The 19,364-nt window shown below is 41.0% G+C and overlaps 4 protein-coding genes across 4 annotated transcripts; 2 read left to right on the forward strand and 2 right to left on the reverse strand.

The window, feature by feature from the left end:
- Positions 1–1,755: 1,755 nt before the first annotated feature.
- Positions 1,756–8,323, reverse strand: sfxn1 (sideroflexin 1). Its single transcript, XM_070913318.1, has 11 exons — positions 8,289–8,323; positions 6,351–6,520; positions 6,067–6,237; positions 5,609–5,707; positions 5,419–5,494; positions 4,980–5,065; positions 4,653–4,780; positions 4,413–4,462; positions 4,099–4,148; positions 2,030–2,077; positions 1,756–1,852 (listed from the first exon to the last, which is right to left on the reverse strand). The coding sequence occupies exons 2-11, from the start codon at positions 6,512–6,514 to the stop codon at positions 1,756–1,758; spliced, it is 969 nt and encodes a 322-aa protein (XP_070769419.1). The 5' UTR covers positions 6,515–6,520; positions 8,289–8,323.
- A 799-nt stretch (positions 8,324–9,122) lies between these two features.
- LOC139291317 (serine/threonine-protein phosphatase 2A catalytic subunit alpha isoform-like) lies at positions 9,123–12,270 on the reverse strand. Its single transcript, XM_070913317.1, has 7 exons — positions 12,134–12,270; positions 11,476–11,685; positions 11,203–11,376; positions 11,029–11,118; positions 10,298–10,459; positions 10,058–10,176; positions 9,123–9,914 (listed from the first exon to the last, which is right to left on the reverse strand). Exons 1-7 carry the CDS (start codon positions 12,233–12,235, stop codon positions 9,842–9,844), a joined length of 930 nt encoding a protein of 309 aa, XP_070769418.1. The 5' UTR covers positions 12,236–12,270; the 3' UTR covers positions 9,123–9,841.
- Positions 12,271–13,998: 1,728 nt separating this feature from the next.
- atp5po (ATP synthase peripheral stalk subunit OSCP) lies at positions 13,999–16,591 on the forward strand. Its single transcript, XM_070913220.1, has 7 exons — positions 13,999–14,047; positions 14,325–14,375; positions 14,483–14,593; positions 14,745–14,874; positions 15,896–16,008; positions 16,133–16,219; positions 16,324–16,591. Exons 1-7 carry the CDS (start codon positions 14,021–14,023, stop codon positions 16,432–16,434), a joined length of 630 nt encoding a protein of 209 aa, XP_070769321.1. The 5' UTR covers positions 13,999–14,020; the 3' UTR covers positions 16,435–16,591.
- A 344-nt stretch (positions 16,592–16,935) lies between these two features.
- On the forward strand, positions 16,936–18,911 carry LOC139291499 (UPF0461 protein C5orf24 homolog). The gene is made up of 2 exons (XM_070913543.1): positions 16,936–17,148; positions 17,437–18,911. Exon 2 carries the CDS (start codon positions 17,440–17,442, stop codon positions 18,106–18,108), a length of 669 nt encoding a protein of 222 aa, XP_070769644.1. The 5' UTR covers positions 16,936–17,148; positions 17,437–17,439; the 3' UTR covers positions 18,109–18,911.
- Positions 18,912–19,364: the final 453 nt, after the last annotated feature.

Genomic DNA, 19,364 nt, shown 5'->3' on the forward strand with positions numbered 1-19,364 from the left:
GGATCCTAAAATCTTTTTTTAAAGTTTCAAAGGTTGGTTAAGGATTTGCTAAATTCTGCTTGTGAGTTTTGTGGCATCAAGTCCTTCTTTTTCATCCTCATCCCTGATTTTAAAATATCCAATGGTACATCTGTAACGTCGCTGTACAGTCTCTGATATGATGTTGGCCTAGAATTCAACTCAAAGTAAAATACAGCAGCTGTAAATGTGGCACACAAATGCCATCAACTCTCTACACACTAGCAGAACAACATGGCAGCCTTTTTGGATGAACGCCATCTGGTAACGAGCCCACACACCACAGTTCACACCAACTGTGTCCAAACATACCAGACGGGCATCATCATGTGAATACTGACTACTGCAGGACAACAGACTGCACCTGCTTTATCAGCTCACTGGGGAAGAGCTCTGTGATGCTGATGTAACTGTATGTAATAACTAAGGCGTACAGACTTCTCACTTTAACATCAAAATGTTAAGGGGGGGGGGCAGATTCATGATGACAAAAGTCACATGTAAAAACCATACTGGTCAGATGGATCCTTCCTTGCCATGAAAAATACTATCTTGAGAATGTTTTTGGCATTTTTTATCCAATACTGACATCCATATCTAACAGACATCAAACAAATGTACTATAATACCTCAAAAATGATAAAACTGCCTCATGAATCTAAAATGTGCCACTTTGTGCCGTAATAATAAATGCTGCATTAAGATACAGAAGATAGATGCCGTACATGTCCATAAGGCATGAATGAGTTATTGACTTTTGGTGGTATCAATTACTATGATCACAAAATCCTGGATTATTAGGGATTAGATGAGTGAGAACCAGTGTGTTTTGCTGAAATGATCATTAATAACACATTTTGTCACCGTTCAGCTCTCCTGAGTATAGCCTTGTGTGACTGAATATACAGAAACACTATTTTCTGTAAAAATGATGGGTTGAATCCCATGAAGCTTGTATGAGGAGTGGTTTGTTCATGCATGTTTGGCAAGCAGAATAAATAGTATGATAAACACTGATTATTAAGACATCAAATAGCACCGTGTTGGCCCATCAATGGTTGCCACCATCATAGCATCACATTTTATAGGGTGGATCCCTGGAGAACTGTTTTCAGATTCATGATTAGATGTCAACAGGCCTCAAGGCTCACTGAATGTCACTCATTTGGCAAAACGAACTGAATTAAGTTAGAGTTAAAGTGAATGCCATTCTTTGAAATAACACTGTCAAGAGTAGGAGGTTGTAATCGTTGATGAGGTCTAAAAAAATGCGAGTATAGATTTGGCAAACGCATGAGGTCTTTGACTAATCGATGTTAAAATCTGATTATAATCAATTACACTGCAGGTAAGAAATAAGCTGACTGCCAACCTCAGGTAGGAGAGAATGAAAATGGTTTTGGCGGCGACGTATGATCGACAAGTCACCAACTTAGAAAAAAATACTGCACAGAAAAAAAAAGTCCACTTAAAAACAATCTTACACTTTTTATCCGGCCCAGTCGGAGAACATCTTCTCTAGCAGTTACAGTAAAATCAACAATCACATTGACAAAAGCAAACATCTCGTTACAAAGAGACTGACTGAGAGAGGGGGTCCTCAGATATCCATCTGAATGGTGGAAATGAGGAGACACAAACTTAACTTTGGCACACTGAATGAGGAGGGCTGGCAGAGAGGCGAGGACTGAGCCTGCAGCTGTGTTATGGCAGTGTTGGGATGAGGGGGCTGCACACTCATAGCCCTTTGTTGAAGTAGACCCTCTCCACTCCCGGGTGCTTGGCCCGGATTTTCTCCTGCAGCTCCGGCTCCAAGCCGCTGACCGACATAGAGCTGGATCGGGGGGGAAGGGAACGGGAGAAATGCAGGGGTTAATGGGTCAAACACACACACACTGTAGGCGTGTTATGCAACTTTTCAGGTGGAAAAGAATCATGCAAACTGCATATATTAAACTAGAGAAAAAGGCTTCTGTGGTTACTGTTATCGCAGTGTCAACGTTTCACTCACCTCTTCTGAGGGAACAATGCACAGCACAGTGGCGTGGCAAACACCAAACTGAAAAAGAAACGCAGATCTATGAAACATACAGTACAGGCAGACAGTCCAGAGCTTTCTGTTACGTCATCTGACTGTCTAAAAAGACACCCAATGGACAAGTGGTCACAGCCAGGTGGCTGTTTCATGTGTACAAGCTTTAAATCGGTGTTGCGTGTGTCCATATACAATATTGATACATATTATGATACAGTAAACTTTCTGGAAATCTATGTATAAAACAAAACGATGAGTCTACAGTCATGGTAGCACCTCTGTGAGGCTGTAATTAGGCACAGTGGTGCTTTGAGCAACATGCTAACATCAGCATGCTAATATGCTCTCAATAACAATAGTAGCATGCGGATGTTTAGCAGGCATAATGTTTACCATGTTCACCATCTCAGTTTACCGTGTTAGCATGCTAACATTTGATAATTAGCCCTGAACACAAAGCTGAGGCGGATGGGAATGTCATTAGCTTTGCAGGTATTTGGTCACAAACCAAAGTATTGGACAAACTAAATTTTGACCCAATGATGGCGCTATATGAGAAGTTAAGGGGTCACCAAAGTTATTACAATCCTGAGGGTTTTAATAATTCATACTAAAATAAAGACTCTGCCGTAAAACACTCCTGCTCATTGCTACATTGCAAACAATGGCCTAAAACAACCAGAGATATTAAGGAATCTACCTTGGTATAAAAGGTATAGCAAAATCTCAGGTGAATGACAAATTTATATTGTCTCATGGTATACATCGTCACATCACCCACCCCTACAACTGGTCTACTCTACTCTACTGTTCTCCACCTGCAGCGGTCAGACCAGGTCTGGCTTCAGATCTTCTACTCCGAGCAGAACGGACTCTTCTTTGACCCTTTCTGGACAGACAGCACCTTCACTGGCTTTCTCATCTATGCTGACCAGGACTACCTCAATGAGGCTGATAGAAAAGCTAATGCTAAGGATGACAGTTAATACTGTAGTCCTGAAATATATTTGATTTATTCTAATAATTATCTTACAATCACATCAAAATTTTATGAAAGCCCACGTTTGAAAAGGTTGCTCGCCTTCAGTGAATTTCAGATTTTTAACAAGTTCTGACACCAGGGGGCATAAGGGAAAAAAAAAGTTCACCACAGTTGAGGAACCACTTATAATGATTTAATATTGAAAAGCCATGTGGCTGCAGTATCCTTCATGGTGCTATGATTCTGACAAAATCTTTTGGAAATTTCTCAAATAAGAATTATTTCATTCCTTTAGATTATTTTACAGGAGCTGCAAGGTTGCCACAGGTTTTTCTTTAAAAATTTTTTTTTTTTACTTTTATATAGAAGGTAGCACATAGCCATCTTCTGTGATGCGGAATTACACAAAGACAACATAGAATTGGAAATAATATTAAACCAATAATGCTATATTCATTTTACAGTATAATGTGTTCCTGAGAACACAAGATGGTGGGTGTGTGTGTGTGTGTGTGTGTGTGTGTGTGTGTGTGTGTGTGTGTGTGTGTATGCTAGTTGGCAGGATGTGCTGCTCAAATCACTGCTAAACTAAAGGAATGCTACATGTGATATTAATTTGTCTTTCTGGAGGTCACAGGAGGCAAAGTGGAGCCAGGAAACATCAGCAAAAGACGTTGGGGGATATGTGGATAGTTTTTCAGAGGAATACAGAACAGGATCTGTGGTGTGTACTGAAAATTCAGAAATGTTGTAAATCTCCTGCCTGCTGACTACCACTTCACTGTTAATATAGCTATATATACTATATATAAATTACTGAGCCTCTGAACTCACACAAAACACACCAAATCACGGTGAAATGGGCTGAGAGAGCTCAGACCTAATAAATCTTATGAGCACATTCCTCTTTAGATATTTCACAATAACTTGAACAGCAACGTTTAAAAGTGACATAAATCTCAGGATCACAGACACTTCATATCCTTGTAGTAAGAAATGAGGTTGAAATTTCACAGGAATTTCACATGGCTGTTTATCAGGTGGATCATCTCTGACGACTCACCAGAATCCCACCAGGCTGACTTGAATAGGTGCACTCATCCATGGGAACTTCTGAAAAGACCAGGCAGAAACACGAATGAGGGGCACAAAAGCAGCAGTGAATTCCCATACTAGAGAGGCTTCATGTCCTCTGTGCTTTCATTCCTCTGATGTGCGATTACGAAAGGAAAACCGCGTGGCAGACACAGCGTGGGACACGAGGTTCCCAGCATTTAACTTACACCTTCATGGTGTTTTAAATCTGTGATGATTAAGCTGATGTTGAGGAGGTTCCTTGGGTCTTAAAGGATGCAACTGATTCAGAAATATGCCTACCTTCAGAAAGGCCTTCTTTTCCAAATGGTTCATTAAAAACGGGGGGATAGCTGAAAAGACACAAATAAAATATCACAGCACAATGCATTTTCAACTAAAACTATTAAAATAAACAAAGTTGGCGGTTTTAAACTATTTTGCTTTCCTTTTAATTAAACGCTGCCACCAGCTGCCAGTGGGGGAGTTAACAAACCTCCCATCAGGTGTCTAATTGGACTGATGAAACAAAGATCATCATACCCATTCCTGGAGAAGCCATGAGGATTCTGGAGACCACAACCTGAGAGATGGCCTGCTGTGCAGCTTTCGTCGACTCTCCTAACCGGTTGTCATTCTCATCTGTAATGGGAATGCCGTGTTGAAGTTCTCTGAAGACAAGGAGCAAAGCAAATTAAATCAGAGGAATCCAGCAGACCTTTTATTACACCTACTGAGAGGAACAGCCTTAAAATCTTTGTTTCCAGGGACATTGTCACCATTAGTGTCTCCTCTAGGTTAAAGCCGGTATGTATTGCAGTTGTAATGACATGCTTAAATACGATTATGTGCTTTGTATGTCCTCGTTACCTTTGTCTCATCAGTGGGATGTTGATACAGTTAGCAGCAGCTACAGCAGCAAATGGAACAAACCGTCCAATCAGGGGTGAGATGTGCTACAGCAGGCGAGAGGAGGTATAAAAAAACAGGAGGGAAGAAATGAATCACTTGGCTCTGCTGTACACTGATAGCACAAACTTCTCAGACTAGTGGAAGTCTGAGGTTATTGCAGGTTATATTTCAGAAGTTGCACATGTGGGCTTTTCTACCATAACTCAGGGTGTATAACACAAAGTCACAATAAAAGCTGGCAGGACAACATGCTGATACCAGGGCGTGACCCTGTAAATAATATGGCTCTTCTATGACAAAGAGACTGTCCCGTGGCTAACATAAACGTCAGCACACCCATGCGGCTGAGGTCGATACATTAAAATGAGATGTGGAATGGGGTTAGATGAATTGATACCTTTGTTAGTGCATTTAGTCCTAGAGCGGTGGCAACTGCCCCCGTGGTGGCAGACACATAAGCCGTGCCAAGCTGACTGCAAACGAGAGCAAGAGTCACCGATCACATCACGCAAAAAAAACACAAAAACTGTTGAATTAAAAGGGTTAATATGAGCCGGTGTCAGTAGCAAGAAACGTCTGTCTCTTACCTGACTGTGATTGGAGCATCGCCGCTCCTGTTGGTGTAATTGACTATTGCGTTGAAAGACTGATTGATCCACTGCCAGAGCAACACAGCCGGAGTTGTCCTGCAATGTTGAAAACAGTGGAGTCATTAGCGAGGACAGAGTAGAGATGCCACAGACTACAAGACTGTTTTGTATCAGCTTTGTTGTACAACTGAAGGTTGGATTTTATTGCTGCTGTTAGTTAGAAACTATGAAAATGGACTTCAGTAGAAAGAGTTTACATGACTAAAAATATGGATTACTAGGCTCAAACAAATATTTGCCTTTCCAGATGTCCTTTAGTGCACAAGTGGCAATATTTTAAGTTGTAGGAATCAGCCAAGGAACAAGTACTGGCTTTGGAGTTGGCAGCCATAGCTGTAGTGTATAGAGTTAAATCTATAAGCTTGAGTGTAACCGTCTGATAATAAAATCCTTACTTGTAAAATGTCATCATGCATCCAGTGATCGTCATGTTCATTGGAACCTGCGCTGACATGCGGCCAATCAGGATCATCTTCTCCCCAGTGTCGGGATGGAAAGCCGAGTCAAAAACATATTTGGCTTTCCACAGTTCATCTTCTGTCAGGCCTGGAGAGACTACGCCTTGCCTAGGAGACAGTAAAGGAAACATTTAAAGCACACCCATCTCATGACAGAACTGGATTTACATCTTGTTGCTGGTGAATTTTGGTGAATTTGCTACTGCTGCAGCCTGCTTTACCTGTAGTCAGTGATGATTTTGTGTGCATGAGCTAGTTGTTCGTTGGTGAGGAGGATGTTCCTGGGGTCTGTGACAGTGAAGAAATGTTTGGCCCGACCTACAAATGTGCTCTGGTCCCACCGGGGCTCCTTGATGTTTATGGAAGTGGATAGCTCTGCTGCCATATTTATCTGGAGAAAGAACAATGTTACTATAATCGTATCATATATAGGAATGATGCTTTCAAGGTTCAAGGACTTTCAGATGCTGAATTAATGTACACGTTCTCTGTACTGGAACAATAATGTGTGAGAGTTATCCAGAATGACTGGGTTTCATAACTGCACTGTATGAGGCCGATATTGACTGGTATTGTTGCAGGAGTCAAGGGCCCTGCTCACCACTCACCTCGGTAGTTACACACTTTCACTTCTTGTTTTCTTTGGCAGACACAAGTCAGTGAAGGAGAATTCACGAAGATAAAGCCCCTTTTCTGAATTGCGGTGCTGCTTATTCAGCATAATGTTGCCATGGTGATGGCTGACCTGACACAAGGGTTGTGAAGCACTAAATTGCAAAGCCCTATTATGAGCACACACCAACCCCCAAACTGTGGCTGAAAAGCAGCTCTAGGAAAGTGACAAAGCCCCTCTGCGTGCACGTCGCGAACAACTGTGAACAGCTGAACAAAGTGTTTATCATTTTCATCACTAAACTACAAATTGTATTAAGGGTTAAGCGATAAAAGCACAGCAGGTTATGTAATAATTGGGTTTTATTATCACCCCCCCACTAGTGAGTATTTCATTACAACTTTATGCATTTATGGTTTCACAGTCTGAAACCAGATAAGACCGGCCTGCACTGAACGGACACTGCGCTATCAAAAACATCAGCTTTGTGGGTGCTGCATGCTCATTCTTCCCTGTGTGTGTGTGTGTGTGGGTCCATGTAACCCAGTCTGATCTGGTTTTTAACCATTTGTTCTATGCTCCACGTGAACTACTGGCACACACCAAAGTGCAGCAAGTCTAGGCAGGGACCTGCAGCATGATGCTCCACCTGAAATTGCACCAAAGATGGCTGCTGGATTGACAAGAAAACATAAGTCTCTTGTTTGCCGGCGGCTGTGGGGTGCAGGGGGGCATGCTGTGTCTTTAAATTGAATTAAACTCCATAGGGTTCTCACGAGATGACAACAAAACACCCCCTTCTCTGAGCTCATCCAATGAAACACTGAATCACTGCATGAGCGGGTCTGAACAGAGGTTGCAAGGCACTCTTCTGTTGATAACATTAATATAATGCTAAATCACTAATGAAGGTGATACAGGACTGAACTTTGGACTGACACGGCCTTTGATCTATAAGCCCCTCAGCTGCTTCTGCCCTCACTCTCAACCAATCAAATGCGGCCTGCGTGGCTACACATTAACCTGCAATTCACTACATCTCCATACAATCAAAGATATCATTCAAATACTAATGCGGCATCTCCTGGCAGATTTTTAGCCTTAGTTCCTTGTGTGACATCTATTACATTGGAGAAGGGCTGCCTTCTGTGTGTGATCGCAGGGTAAACATGCTCTGTGACTGGATACGGTTAATTGTTCAACTCGACGTAGACCAGTCAAATCTGGACTGTGACTGGAGGTGTTTCTGCATCTGGAACAAAGCGGTTCACCCTTTTCCAGACAATAAAAAACACAAGGATCGTCATCTCAAAACGGCTAATTAGGCACGACATCTGTCCAGCACGATAATTGTCCAGCTGTGCGCCCCAGATTCAACTAGTATCAGCCTGCCACATCCACACATCCAGCAGGCTTCTCCAGGAGCCAAACGCGTCTAATGACAGCTCCCCCCCCCCCCCACAGATCCCAGACACACAGTGCATGCTGCTCTATTCTATGTCGACGTCTTGATTCAGCCATTAAAAAATATGGCCAGGTTACTTACTGCACTGTGGGCTCCGGCGGTCCGCAAGAGGTGTCCCTGAAAGGCTGCAGCCAGCTAATTTTACATGCAGCAGTGTCAGCAGAGCCACGCAGCGCACACAGGCACATCCCCCAGCGTCAGGAGCCGCACTGACAAAATAAAAGCCCTGCCTCGAAGCAGCAATTCACACTGGGAAAAGATTGGAGTCGTAATGATGAGTGGCCGATAGAATAAAAAGTTCTGAAGATGCATGATGATTTTCTACTCTTTCATAAAACAATAAATCTTAGGGCAGCATCTGAGGTGACAAGTCAAGTTTCATTCCTCTTCGTCCTTTAAGTGAGGCTTTTATTTTCAGGAGCGAGCTGAGCACTACATCCGTTAATGTTGTGTTATTTTCGCCACATTGATTCAAAGTCAGTAAATCATTAACTGGTAAAACTTTGGATTTCCAAACACACATGACTCTATGTACACCAGCCTGACATTAATAGGCGACACTAATGTCTTGTGAAATAAGTAAGTGTCCATTAAAGCAAACAAAGCATTATTTGGTTCATATACAAATAAATAGATACATAACAAAATCATAAAACAAAATTTAAAGCAAAACGAGTCTCCTCTGGCTTGGCTGCAATCCAGCAGTCTCGTCCCTTTCATGTTTCAAAATCATGATATATCAAACACCTATAATAAAACATAAATAAATAAAATTACCCAATTTCCTGCACACACTCACAGTAAGGCTGGTTATCCTATCAGAGTTGATCATCAGCAGTTTCTGGGTGTCTGTTTCCATCTAGTGGTGACTGGTGAGAGGGAGTAATGTCACAAACTGTACCTAAAGGCAATAAATGACGAAGCAACTTCAGTCTTTATTTTCGTATATAGCTGTGGCTGCAAAACATTAAGTTATCTTTTACAACTGATGTCATTTGTACCAATATTGCCTACTTAAATGAATTACATTAAGTCCCATAAGAGACAGCAGAGCAGAGAGAGAGCTACTTAAACTATAACAGGGTATAAAAAAAGAATATAGTCTGTCGGTGCCGTGTGATAAAAATCAAATACAAAAGTGCAAAGAGAACAGATTCATTTCTGACGTCTAACCCTATCATCTCACTTCACAAAATAAACTGTTGCGCTTCAGTTACAAAAAGAAAAAAAAAAGAGAGAGTACACATTATATTTACTGCAACCTTTGATTTGAGGCCATGCCAAGTGAAAGATGCAGCCTACATACTGTATATGGCAACACACTCTGGTCATCATTAACACCCTAACACAAAGACTACTTACAATTAGTCGTTATTCTCAGCATTAGTTCATTCATGTTTCCTGACAAAACCAGCAGGTATTGTGACGGTATTGTTCATAGTAGCAATCATTTCTAGCAATAAAAACATCATGCACAGAGAGGAAAAAGTTGAAAGGATGGTGGTCTTTAGCTAGATGTGACAGTTTCCATTTCATTGTGATTATGGCACACAATTTTCTTTTGGTCCATGGGGTTATGAATGTTTCTTCTATCAAGCTTCTGTGTAGCCTCTTGCCTTCCGCACCAGAGATCTTTACAGGAAATAGTCTGGCGTACGCCGCGTCACATGGGGCTCTCCTCTGCGCGGTGCAGGGTCAAACTGTAGGCTAAAGCAAACAAAGGGCAGCACCCCCATCAACTCACATGTAAAGATGTTTCATCAATAATTATCTTTAAAGAAGGTGCCTAACAAAAAATAAATGTTTATAAAACCCCCATTCCATGACATTAAAAAAAAAACTTTACTTACAAGGAGTATTTCAATGTGTCATCAAGTTCCATGATTGCTGCCTGGTTCCCACAACGATAACAATAGTTTGGTGCACTGAAGATCGTCACTACATTGCGGTCGTGGCACCAATTATAACCCTAGATCAAGAGATTACTTGCATGTTACCTATTCTAAATTCACATGTTATGTCAAAGCTGCATCTGCAAGTGTCTCTGAAAAAAATAATTACTGTCAGGGGGATAAACTAAGTTGAAGTACCTCCATCACCAGCTGGTGGGCTCTTGAAACCAAAGTTAGGCCGTTTGCGTGGTTGAACGTCTCGGAAATGTCCTGCCCGAAGGTGTAACCAGCACCACGGGGTGAGATGCCCCAGCCACCACGGTCATCTGGGTCTGACCATAACAAGTCACACATTGGACCCTGAAACATGCAGTAAACATCAGTGTTGTTTAGTCTGCAGACTTTGTTAAGGCTGCAACTAAAAACAATTTTCACTATTGATTAATCTGCTGATTATTTTCTTTATTTATTGCTTGATCTATAAATGGTCAGAAAATTGTCTATCACAATGTCCCAAAGCTCAAGTTGATACAGTAACAAAACCACGGTTCAAAACGAAAAGGAGTTTGCTTTCATAAAAGTTTAAAATTCAAGTTTAAAAAGCTAAAACCAGTGAATTTTTGGGATTTTTACTAAAAACATATCTTATATCGTTAATAAACCATTGCCAATTATTTCTCTATGAATTAATCGACCAATCGTTTCAGCTCTACACTTAATAATGAAATCTGATGAATGTGCATGTATAGCAGATTACAATGTAAAAACTGTAAACTTGTTGAAGCATCCGTGCAGCCCCATGCACCATCACACTCCTTAACATCCATATGTTATGGTGGTAAATGACAGAATAATTAATCACCTAGAAGAACCTTCAAGAGAAGTTCCTCTATTGTCAAATGTGTAGAATTTACATGGACTGAATTTACCTCATGAGGAACCTCCTGCAGGCGATCCAGCGCTCTGATATGTTCCAGTGTGTCTATTGAAGGGGACAATCCTCCATGGAGGCAGAAAATCTTAAAGAAGAAAGAGAAAATAAATGACAGAGTCCCTGTATCTGCGCTTTATGTCATATTCCATATCTGACTGCACAACCATACCTGGTTATCTACCAGTGCAGTAAGGGGCAGATAGTCAAACAGATCTGTGAAGTACTTCCAAACATTTGCATTTCCATATTTCCTTAAGCACTCGTCGTAGAAGCCGTACACTTGTGTGATCTGTCTGCTCTCGTGGTTCCCTCTGAGAATTGTGATTCGCTCACGGAACCTCACCTACAAAAGAAAAATGTATTTGTAAACAAAACACAACAATAATCACAGGTGAGCATTATCCTTAGTATATGTCACAGTACCAGTGCCAATTGTTTTTACCTTAAGAGAAACCAGGAGACTAACTGTCTCCACAGAATAGTAGCCTCTGTCAACATAGTCTCCCATGAAAAGGTAGTTAGTGTCTGGAGACTTCCCCCCGATCTTAAACAGCTCCATTAGGTCATGAAACTGACCATGGACATCTCCGCAGACTGTCACCGGACATCTCACTTCCTGCACATTGGACTCCTTTGTCAGGATCTCCTTGGCCTTAAATGGAGGACCAAGAAAACACAGGACTGTGCTGATTAACAGGTAACACACCAGTATGGTGCAGTGTAGGAGTGCATGCTTGTTTGTTTTTTTAATAAAGCCTTGAAACACTGAATATTAATCCTTTTTCAGACTGTGAAGGATACAACATATTGTTATACAGTTTGCTGTGGTAGTGCCAGTGCACTCCAGTGGTGAAGAGGTACTAAGAGTGGGCGTAGCTAGGGAAAACATTTGCAGGCATCTCCCTCCATCTTCTTGGCTAGTGACTTTCCCATAGCAATGCACGCAGTTGCAGCCAAATGGTGTGCTCCAAAGCAAGGCCACATGCATTAGCTGACGTTAGTCCAGGCAACACAGCCTGACGACACAGGAGATGTAACAGCGAACGGTCCTCTAGCATAAAAAGCTAACGACTGATAGCTGAAACCTGCGCAGACCTTACCTTTTCACATAGGACTTTGACCTGATTCTCTGATAGCTGTTTGCACTCATTCAGTTGCTCAATCCATCCATCCAACTCCTTGGTGAATGACTTGTCGTCCATGCCTGGTTTGCCGTCAGCTAGCGAGCCGACCAGCTTTAAAATACCTCAGGAAAACCTCTCGCTATTTCGTTACGTTTTGATGGCCCCGGCTACGCTACGTCCTAGCAAGCCTCTCTCTGGTCATTCGCAGCTTGTATGTGTATGTGCGTGTGTGCGTGTGTGCTCCGCTAAAACGAATGCGTCAACTGCCCTGCGTCCCTGCAGTTTGGTGGGGACAAAAGTGTTTAGTTCACATGATACAGAAATGATCTACGTCTCCTTGTTAAACGACCAAGGTCACACAGTTGCCTGCTAAGTGTCGCGAAGACAATAAAACTAACTAGCTGAGAGAGATTGTTGCAACCCTGCCAACTCTGGTCCAAAGCCAGGCTGAGCAACAAATCATTTTTATACTACGTCATGGCGTCCCTGGTGGGCCCTTCAAGCGTTGTTTGAAAAATGTCTCGTTTATTTGTGCGGGCGGGTGAAATTATAATGGGTTTATTTTTATGTGGTCTTAGTTTAGCTTGTTGATGTTGTGTTTTCTGGCTGTCGGTTATTTTAAAAGTGAAATTGATGATTAATCTGCCCTCTGCTGGACGAAACCGGAAACAGTCCGGACCAACGACTGAACAGTAACGTCACCAAAAATACAAAAACAGCTAGCTAGTTAACGTCTTTTGGTGAGTAACGTTACATCTCAACATATGAAACATATCTCAATATATGGTATAACCATAGACTGTATATACATATATCATATAACGTTAATATAATACAGTTTATGGGTGTAACCTGTGATAAAAGTTAGTTTTGCCTATTTATGGGGAACCATAATTTATTGAATTGTAATAAAAAGCTACCTAGTTAGCTTTCAAATCAGATCTAGCTAGCTTAGTTAGTAACGCGACGTTATTAAACTAGCTTAGAAATGAATGTAAGAGGAAAAGCAACCTATACCAGAAGTATGACATTACATAAAAGTTGCGCAATGAGTAACTAAGATTTTAAAAAATTATATTAGCTAATAATAACCACCACACAAATGCACAAATAATTATCACCCAGCTCAGCTCTTCTGCTGAGATTTCTAGTCTTTCTTTGGTAATTGTGTCGTTTTTTACAGAAAAAAAAAAAATCTATTGTATGGTTCAGTGGACTATGAATGTTCTGTACCAAATATACCTATCCTTCCAGTACATGCTGAGATATTGCACAAGATATGTGAACACTTTGACCTTCTAGCGGCGCCAGAAGAAAAGTGAGGGGATCACCAGTCAGGATTGGTCCAGCACCTGTTGAAGAGTACCTCTCAACACACACACAACAAACACAAATAGACAAACAAAAGTACAGTACAGACAATGTGATTGGCTCTAAGTGAGATATCATATTCCTACAGGTAAGACATATCTATCAAAACTGGTTACCAAATGTGTTTTAAATAAGGTGGATCATTTTGTCAGCAAGGGGTTCATTCTGTAAAGTGGAAAAACGAGCAATCAGTATACCAGTAGCCTAAATTCGTTTTTATGTAACTCTGCTAAGCCTTACAAAACATGCGCTTTAAAATATAACATCATTTTTATCAAGTTAGTTGATTGCATTTTTCACTTGGTAGAATAAGTATAGTGCGGAATTTTAAACTTTTGTAAACGTTTCTGGCTGTCCATTTAGATAGCCTTTCCTTTCTTTCCCTGTCTGAATGCGCTACAATCCTATGACTACATTACCCACAGCTAGACGCCGCCCTCTCAAATGCACATGCGCAATCGTTTGTTCTACTCTGGACAGCTGTAGGAGAAAATGGCAGCACTCATGCTAGGACAGCAGGTAAGACATTCAATGATTTTGGCGATTTGAATCATTTCACGATAGTTAGCACCGTATTTTTTATAACCTAAAAACGTGTCTTAAGTATTGTATTCGACCTGGAGGCCAGGGGGTAACGCTGAATGTCCAACAAATTCACACGAGGCATTGCACTTGAATGACTGCTAACGTGTTAGCCTACAAGCTAGCTGTCTTTAACGTAAATGGTACAAAGCATGTCAAAAGTTCATCAGTTCTGATTTCTCCGTGTTAAAAAAAACATGCATTTTTTTTCTAGGTCCGCCAGTTCAGCACGTCTGTGGTCAGACCTGCATCAAAACTGGTCAAGGTAAATAACGTCAGACTGCACGAAGCATAACCGCTCGTTTAACGTCACAGATTGTAACAGTTAAGGTTAGTGGTTGCAATTTAGTTAATCTCTTGTGTATCTTCTAGCCTCCCATCCAGGTCTATGGAGTGGAGGGCCGCTATGCTACCGCTCTGTTCTCAGCTGCCAGTAAGCAGAACAAACTGGACCAAGTGGAGCAGGAGCTTGGAAAAGTTACAGTAAGTTAAAAATACAGATAATTGTGCTGTATATCTGATGAATGAAGCATTTGGTTAAAGATCTGATCAAATTTCATCAATCCATGCAGTATCTACCTTTCCTCTAGTGCATATATTCAGTTGCTTTTTGTTGTTTCATTTTGTTTTTCAGGCCATGATCAAGGACCCCAAGCTCTCCAGTATTGTAATGAATCCTCATGTCAAGCGCAGCCTCAAGCAGAAGACTTTCAATGATGCTCTTGCAAAGGCTAAGGTTTCACCCATCACCATGAACCTCATCAGTGAGTGGCTGAGTTGCCCCATTACTGCTATGAGTTTGGCCTTAGCATTGGCATTATCTTGATCATAGCTAAGTAGACCATTGTAATCTTTGTGAGTGTATGTTTGAGTAGAGTGTTCATACATATCTTTGCAAAACTGAAATAAGCCTGTTACTTTCTTTTTGCTCACAGGAACCAACATGCAAATAATTAATTTCACAGTAAAGTTTGGTTCCCTTGCCTCAAACAGATTTATTTTTTATGGTTGGTGCCAAATTGAAATGTAATACAGACTTGGGTAGAATAGTATACGCAAACCCTTTTCTGTTGTCTTGTTTTCTGCAGATAGGTGTGTAGTAAAGAAAACCATCTTGTGCAGTTTAATTTAGAAAAACTATGTTTACTTTATTTCTTTATCTTGACTGTGTCCTTTTAAGATAACTGTTTAGATAATTTAGCTTATAGACACACTAAAATTGAAATAAACTTCAGCTCTTAATGTCTTTCTTTGGTTCCTGTGACCTCTGGAGGACCTATGGAGGTCACAGGGAGCTAAGGATTGTCAGTCCTACTGACAACACTAGCATTATGCAGCTGGTTTGCATTTTATATATGTGGTCTTACAATCTGCTGCACATATATGAAACATGTTGTGTACGGTTTTCAATGTCGCAGGAGAAGTGTAATTGTATAAATACATGTTCTCAAATACAAATAATCTAGATAAAAATGGCTTTTCAGTTTGCCAGTTGTAAGCTCCCCAATGCATTTCCCATAGCAGCATTACTCCACAAATCCTGTGAGTGTTGGAGTATATTTATATTGATCATGGTTTAAATACATTTGAGTGTATGTTTCTAAATTTGATATTTAAGTGAAAATGTTACATTGCAGGACCTGTTGGATGAAATCACAAACTATATTTTTAACTGATGTAATACAATGACTGCTGTCACTGTATAAAGGGTTCACAACTCAAGGCCATCAGTTGGTAATACAGAGAAGCGGAATCTCTCAAACGTATCCTGCTTTTGTTTTGCAGATGTTTTGTCTGACAATGGTCGTCTTCCTCTAACTGGTGACGTTATCACTGCTTTTGGTAAGATGATGAGTGCACACCGTGGAGAGGTCATCTGCTCCGTCACTACTGCTCAGGTATGAAATGGAATTGTTGAATTAACAGTCCCTGTTATCCATCAGTCACTTCAAACTAATGAATTGCATTCTTTTTACAGTAAATAAGTTGTAACATCAACCAATGAATATTTATCCATTTCAGGCTTTGGATGCAGCTAATCTTTCTGACCTGAAAGCAGCTCTCAATGGCTTTCTTCTGAAGGGTGAAACGATCAAGCTGGAAACAAAGGTATAGTGTCAATGCACCCCAGAAATGATGCCAATTTAGTGAATCAGCAGTTATGTCATTTTGAGAGTCCTCTTGTAATTTCAACTGTCGTCTTCTCTTTTCAGTTGGATCCTTCCATCCTGGGTGGCATGATCGTCAGCATTGGAGACAAGTATGTGGACATGTCCACCAAAACAAAGATTCAGAAGTTGACCAAGCTCATCAAGGAAACTTAAGTCCTGTGGACTTAACTTTGCAAAAGATTGGAGGTGACCATCGGGGGAAACGCTGATAAATGTATATTGCTACCTGTTCCAGCACTGCAGTTGCTCCATAAATCCAGTGTCTGTGCTTAAGTTCATATGGATGTTAATAAAAAATACAAAAAGTGGAGACTGGCCTGTGTTGTCACTGATTGTTGATGTCATTGGTACACTCATATGCCCTAACAATGTCCAGTGATAATGATGCAGACAGATGGTGTAATTAGTAAGTAGAGTAATCGGAAATACTAGACAATGTATCAGGTGAATAGTTGCTGGAGTAATGTCAGTTTATAATTTCATTGTAACTAGAGGCCCACGCTTTGCAATTGCGATATGTCTTTGTTTAATATGCTCTTAATTTGGCAGAAACACATTGGGTGACTGCTGATCTTCTCCCCCGTTTCCTGGAAGCTCCTATGCGCATGCGCGGTCAACGCATCCTGTTTTATTAATTTTTTTTTTCCAGGCGAAAATGGCTGCCTCTCTCATCTAAACCTCTGCTTAAAGGATTAAATGAGCATGAAATAGGAAGCAGAAATCGCAGACCCGCTTCAGGACAATATTGATGGACATCAGGGCGTAGTTAGACCAGCGCCTTCACAAAGATGTTGTGGCTGCCGGAGAAGGAAAATGTATGCGATTCGAAATTAACCCTTTCCAGTCCGACATCCACCAACAAATAAGGTACGAACTATTAATTTTACGGTCTTATAATACTTAAGCATTTTCGGGGGAAAATATGAACATTTATTTTTGTGCATGCCATCTTTTATTTTTTGCAAACTACAACTGTAGTTTCCCTCGCTTTGTCTGACATCACTTGTGTTTTGTGTTGCATCGCTAAAAGGCCTGTTTGCTCCACCAAAAAAAGTAAGCTAATATAAATGCTTCCTTGGGTTAGTGTTTCTCTGGGTACACGTGTGCAAGTGTAGCTTTCCTACCTAATGTTTATATTTCTCTGCACTCCAACAGAAAATGATGCATCAAGTGACCAGCAGCAACAGTGACTATTGTATGAGTGGATTGGCAGAGGACTGTCATCCAGGCAGCCACTTTGATTTATGTAGCACACAATCCAACAAATTCTACCCCTCTCCGACAACCCCTGGTTTGCAGCTGTCCCTTGCAGGCCTAGCCCCTTTGCCACAGGGCATGCACAAAGCCATGGCATGTCAAATGCAAGACACCCAGAACGACTTCCAGCCTCAGACGGTGAGAATCAGGGGCAGTGAGGCTGCAGGGCCCGATGGCTCCAAGAAGAAGAAGGGCATGGTGAAGTCGGGGCGGAGAGGGAGGCCATCAGGAACCACAAAGTCAGCTGGTTATCGTACAAGTACTGGACGTCCACTTGGGACAACTAGAGCAGCTGGGTTCAAAACCAGCCCAGGGAGGCCACTTGGTACCACCAAAGCAGCAGGATATAAGGTCAGCCCTGGCAGGCCCCCCGGCAGCATCAAGAGTCTAGCTCGGCTCAAGAACCTGGAGTTTGGTTGTGATGGCACCAAGAAACTTGACTTTAGCAACTGCGGTGTTCCCAAGAAACTGGACTTCACTAGCTGTGATGTTCCACATTTTCCATATGCCATGATGGAGAAAAGACCCCTCTGTGAGCCCAGTGGCAAAGTGGATGAAACCAGCGAATAGCTCTGCAGCTTTCTCTCCAGTGCTTGAAAAACACTTGTGTGCATGAGCAAGAGGATGCTGAGGAAAACATTTCTCTGAAATGTTGGTGGAAATAACTTTTTGCCATGTAGAAATGGCTCTGACTGAGTTCTCTATGTAGAGTGTTTGACATCGTCATCATCCTCTCATAATAAATGACTGAATTAGAAGTATGTTATTCCAGTTTGGCAGAGATGCATGCGTATGAATTAATCACACTAATCAGTATAGGTAAAATGTATTAGTTTGTGGTTCAAACCTCACTAGAGAGTGGACCCCTGCCACCCCCCCAACCATTTTGTTCCTCTGAATTGTGACACGTTCTCTTACTCTACTTTAATATTTATATGGCCAGGTTCTTGTGACATTTTCTACATTTATAAAAATTGCATTTTAGTACCAAAGGCCAATCAAATCAGCTTTTTTCCTGAGCATAAATATGTGGATGTGTAGTTGTCCTTTTTGTGTTGTCCAGTTCAGAATGTTTTATTTTGTGATATCCTGCATCATGCCTAAAATAGGAACACTGCTATACATTTTGAATTAGCTTGAACTGGTAAAACTCAATGCATAATATCCTTTTGAACACAATATTTGTTATTTCTGCACTTTGTGAATATAGTTTGGATTATGTATTGTGACAGCCTGTTTTTGTCCCCAAAGTCACTTGATAAGCACTTCCAGATTTATATGTATGTTGTTATGCTGTTCATTAGGAAAAAAATGACTTCATTAAAGTTAAAAAAAAAAAATTGTGGAATATGTATTAAATGCTTATGTGCTGTATGTGAAACCAAAATAAAAGAAAGAAATTCTTTTCCACAGGACTATTTCCTGTCAAATCGAAAGCATGCAATTCTCCCTGTAGACACAAGAGGGCCCGTGTCCCTAGACAATAGTAATCACCTTGTAATAAAACCTTCATTTACCCCCTGTTAAATGAAATTACGGCGTACTAATAGTCATGGTCTTACTTTTGGACATGGTCTTACACAGTGTGATAGCAGAATTGGTAAAAAATACTAGTAAAGGGCCATGTTTTAATGTAAACGCTACACAGTTGATCTATAATGGTGGGTGAATAAGTTACTTCTCGAATCAATGTGGTGTTTCTACTGGATCATTCACCAAAAAGATTTGAGAAATGAACCACATAGAGATCTGAGCCAGCAACCCTGACAGTGTGTTAAAATAAAAGCTGCACATAGAGGTAAGTTCCTCTGCTGTCAAGTCGGCAT

Source organism: Enoplosus armatus, chromosome 10, assembly GCF_043641665.1.
Source record: "Enoplosus armatus isolate fEnoArm2 chromosome 10, fEnoArm2.hap1, whole genome shotgun sequence".
NCBI lineage: Eukaryota > Metazoa > Chordata > Actinopteri > Centrarchiformes > Enoplosidae > Enoplosus > Enoplosus armatus.

Bases quoted from the DNA above. Each gene is read 5' to 3' on its own strand.
- sfxn1 (XM_070913318.1), bottom strand. From the start codon at position 6,514: ATGGCAGCAGAGCTATCCACTTCCATAAACATCAAGGAGCCCCGGTGG. The intron at 4,781-4,979 runs GTAACGAGGACA...CCTTGTCTTCAG, and splicing joins ATCCCACTGATGAGACAAAG to AGAACTTCAACACGGCATTC. The intron at 4,463-4,652 runs GTATGATGATCT...GTGTCTTTTCAG, and splicing joins CATGGCTTCTCCAGGAATGG to CTATCCCCCCGTTTTTAATG.
- LOC139291317 (XM_070913317.1), bottom strand. From the start codon at position 12,235: ATGGACGACAAGTCATTCACCAAGGAGTTGGATGGATGGATTGAGCAA. The intron at 10,460-11,028 runs GTAAATTCAGTC...TGCATGTTTCAG, and splicing joins TGCAGGAGGTTCCTCATGAG to GGTCCAATGTGTGACTTGTT. The intron at 10,177-10,297 runs GTACTTCAACTT...CTCTTGATCTAG, and splicing joins CCCACCAGCTGGTGATGGAG to GGTTATAATTGGTGCCACGA.
- atp5po (XM_070913220.1), top strand. From the start codon at position 14,021: ATGGCAGCACTCATGCTAGGACAGCAG. The intron at 14,376-14,482 runs GTAAATAACGTC...TGTATCTTCTAG, and splicing joins CTGCATCAAAACTGGTCAAG to CCTCCCATCCAGGTCTATGG. The intron at 14,875-15,895 runs GTGAGTGGCTGA...TTTGTTTTGCAG, and splicing joins CATCACCATGAACCTCATCA to ATGTTTTGTCTGACAATGGT.
- LOC139291499 (XM_070913543.1), top strand. From the start codon at position 17,440: ATGATGCATCAAGTGACCAGCAGCAACAGTGACTATTGTATGAGTGGA.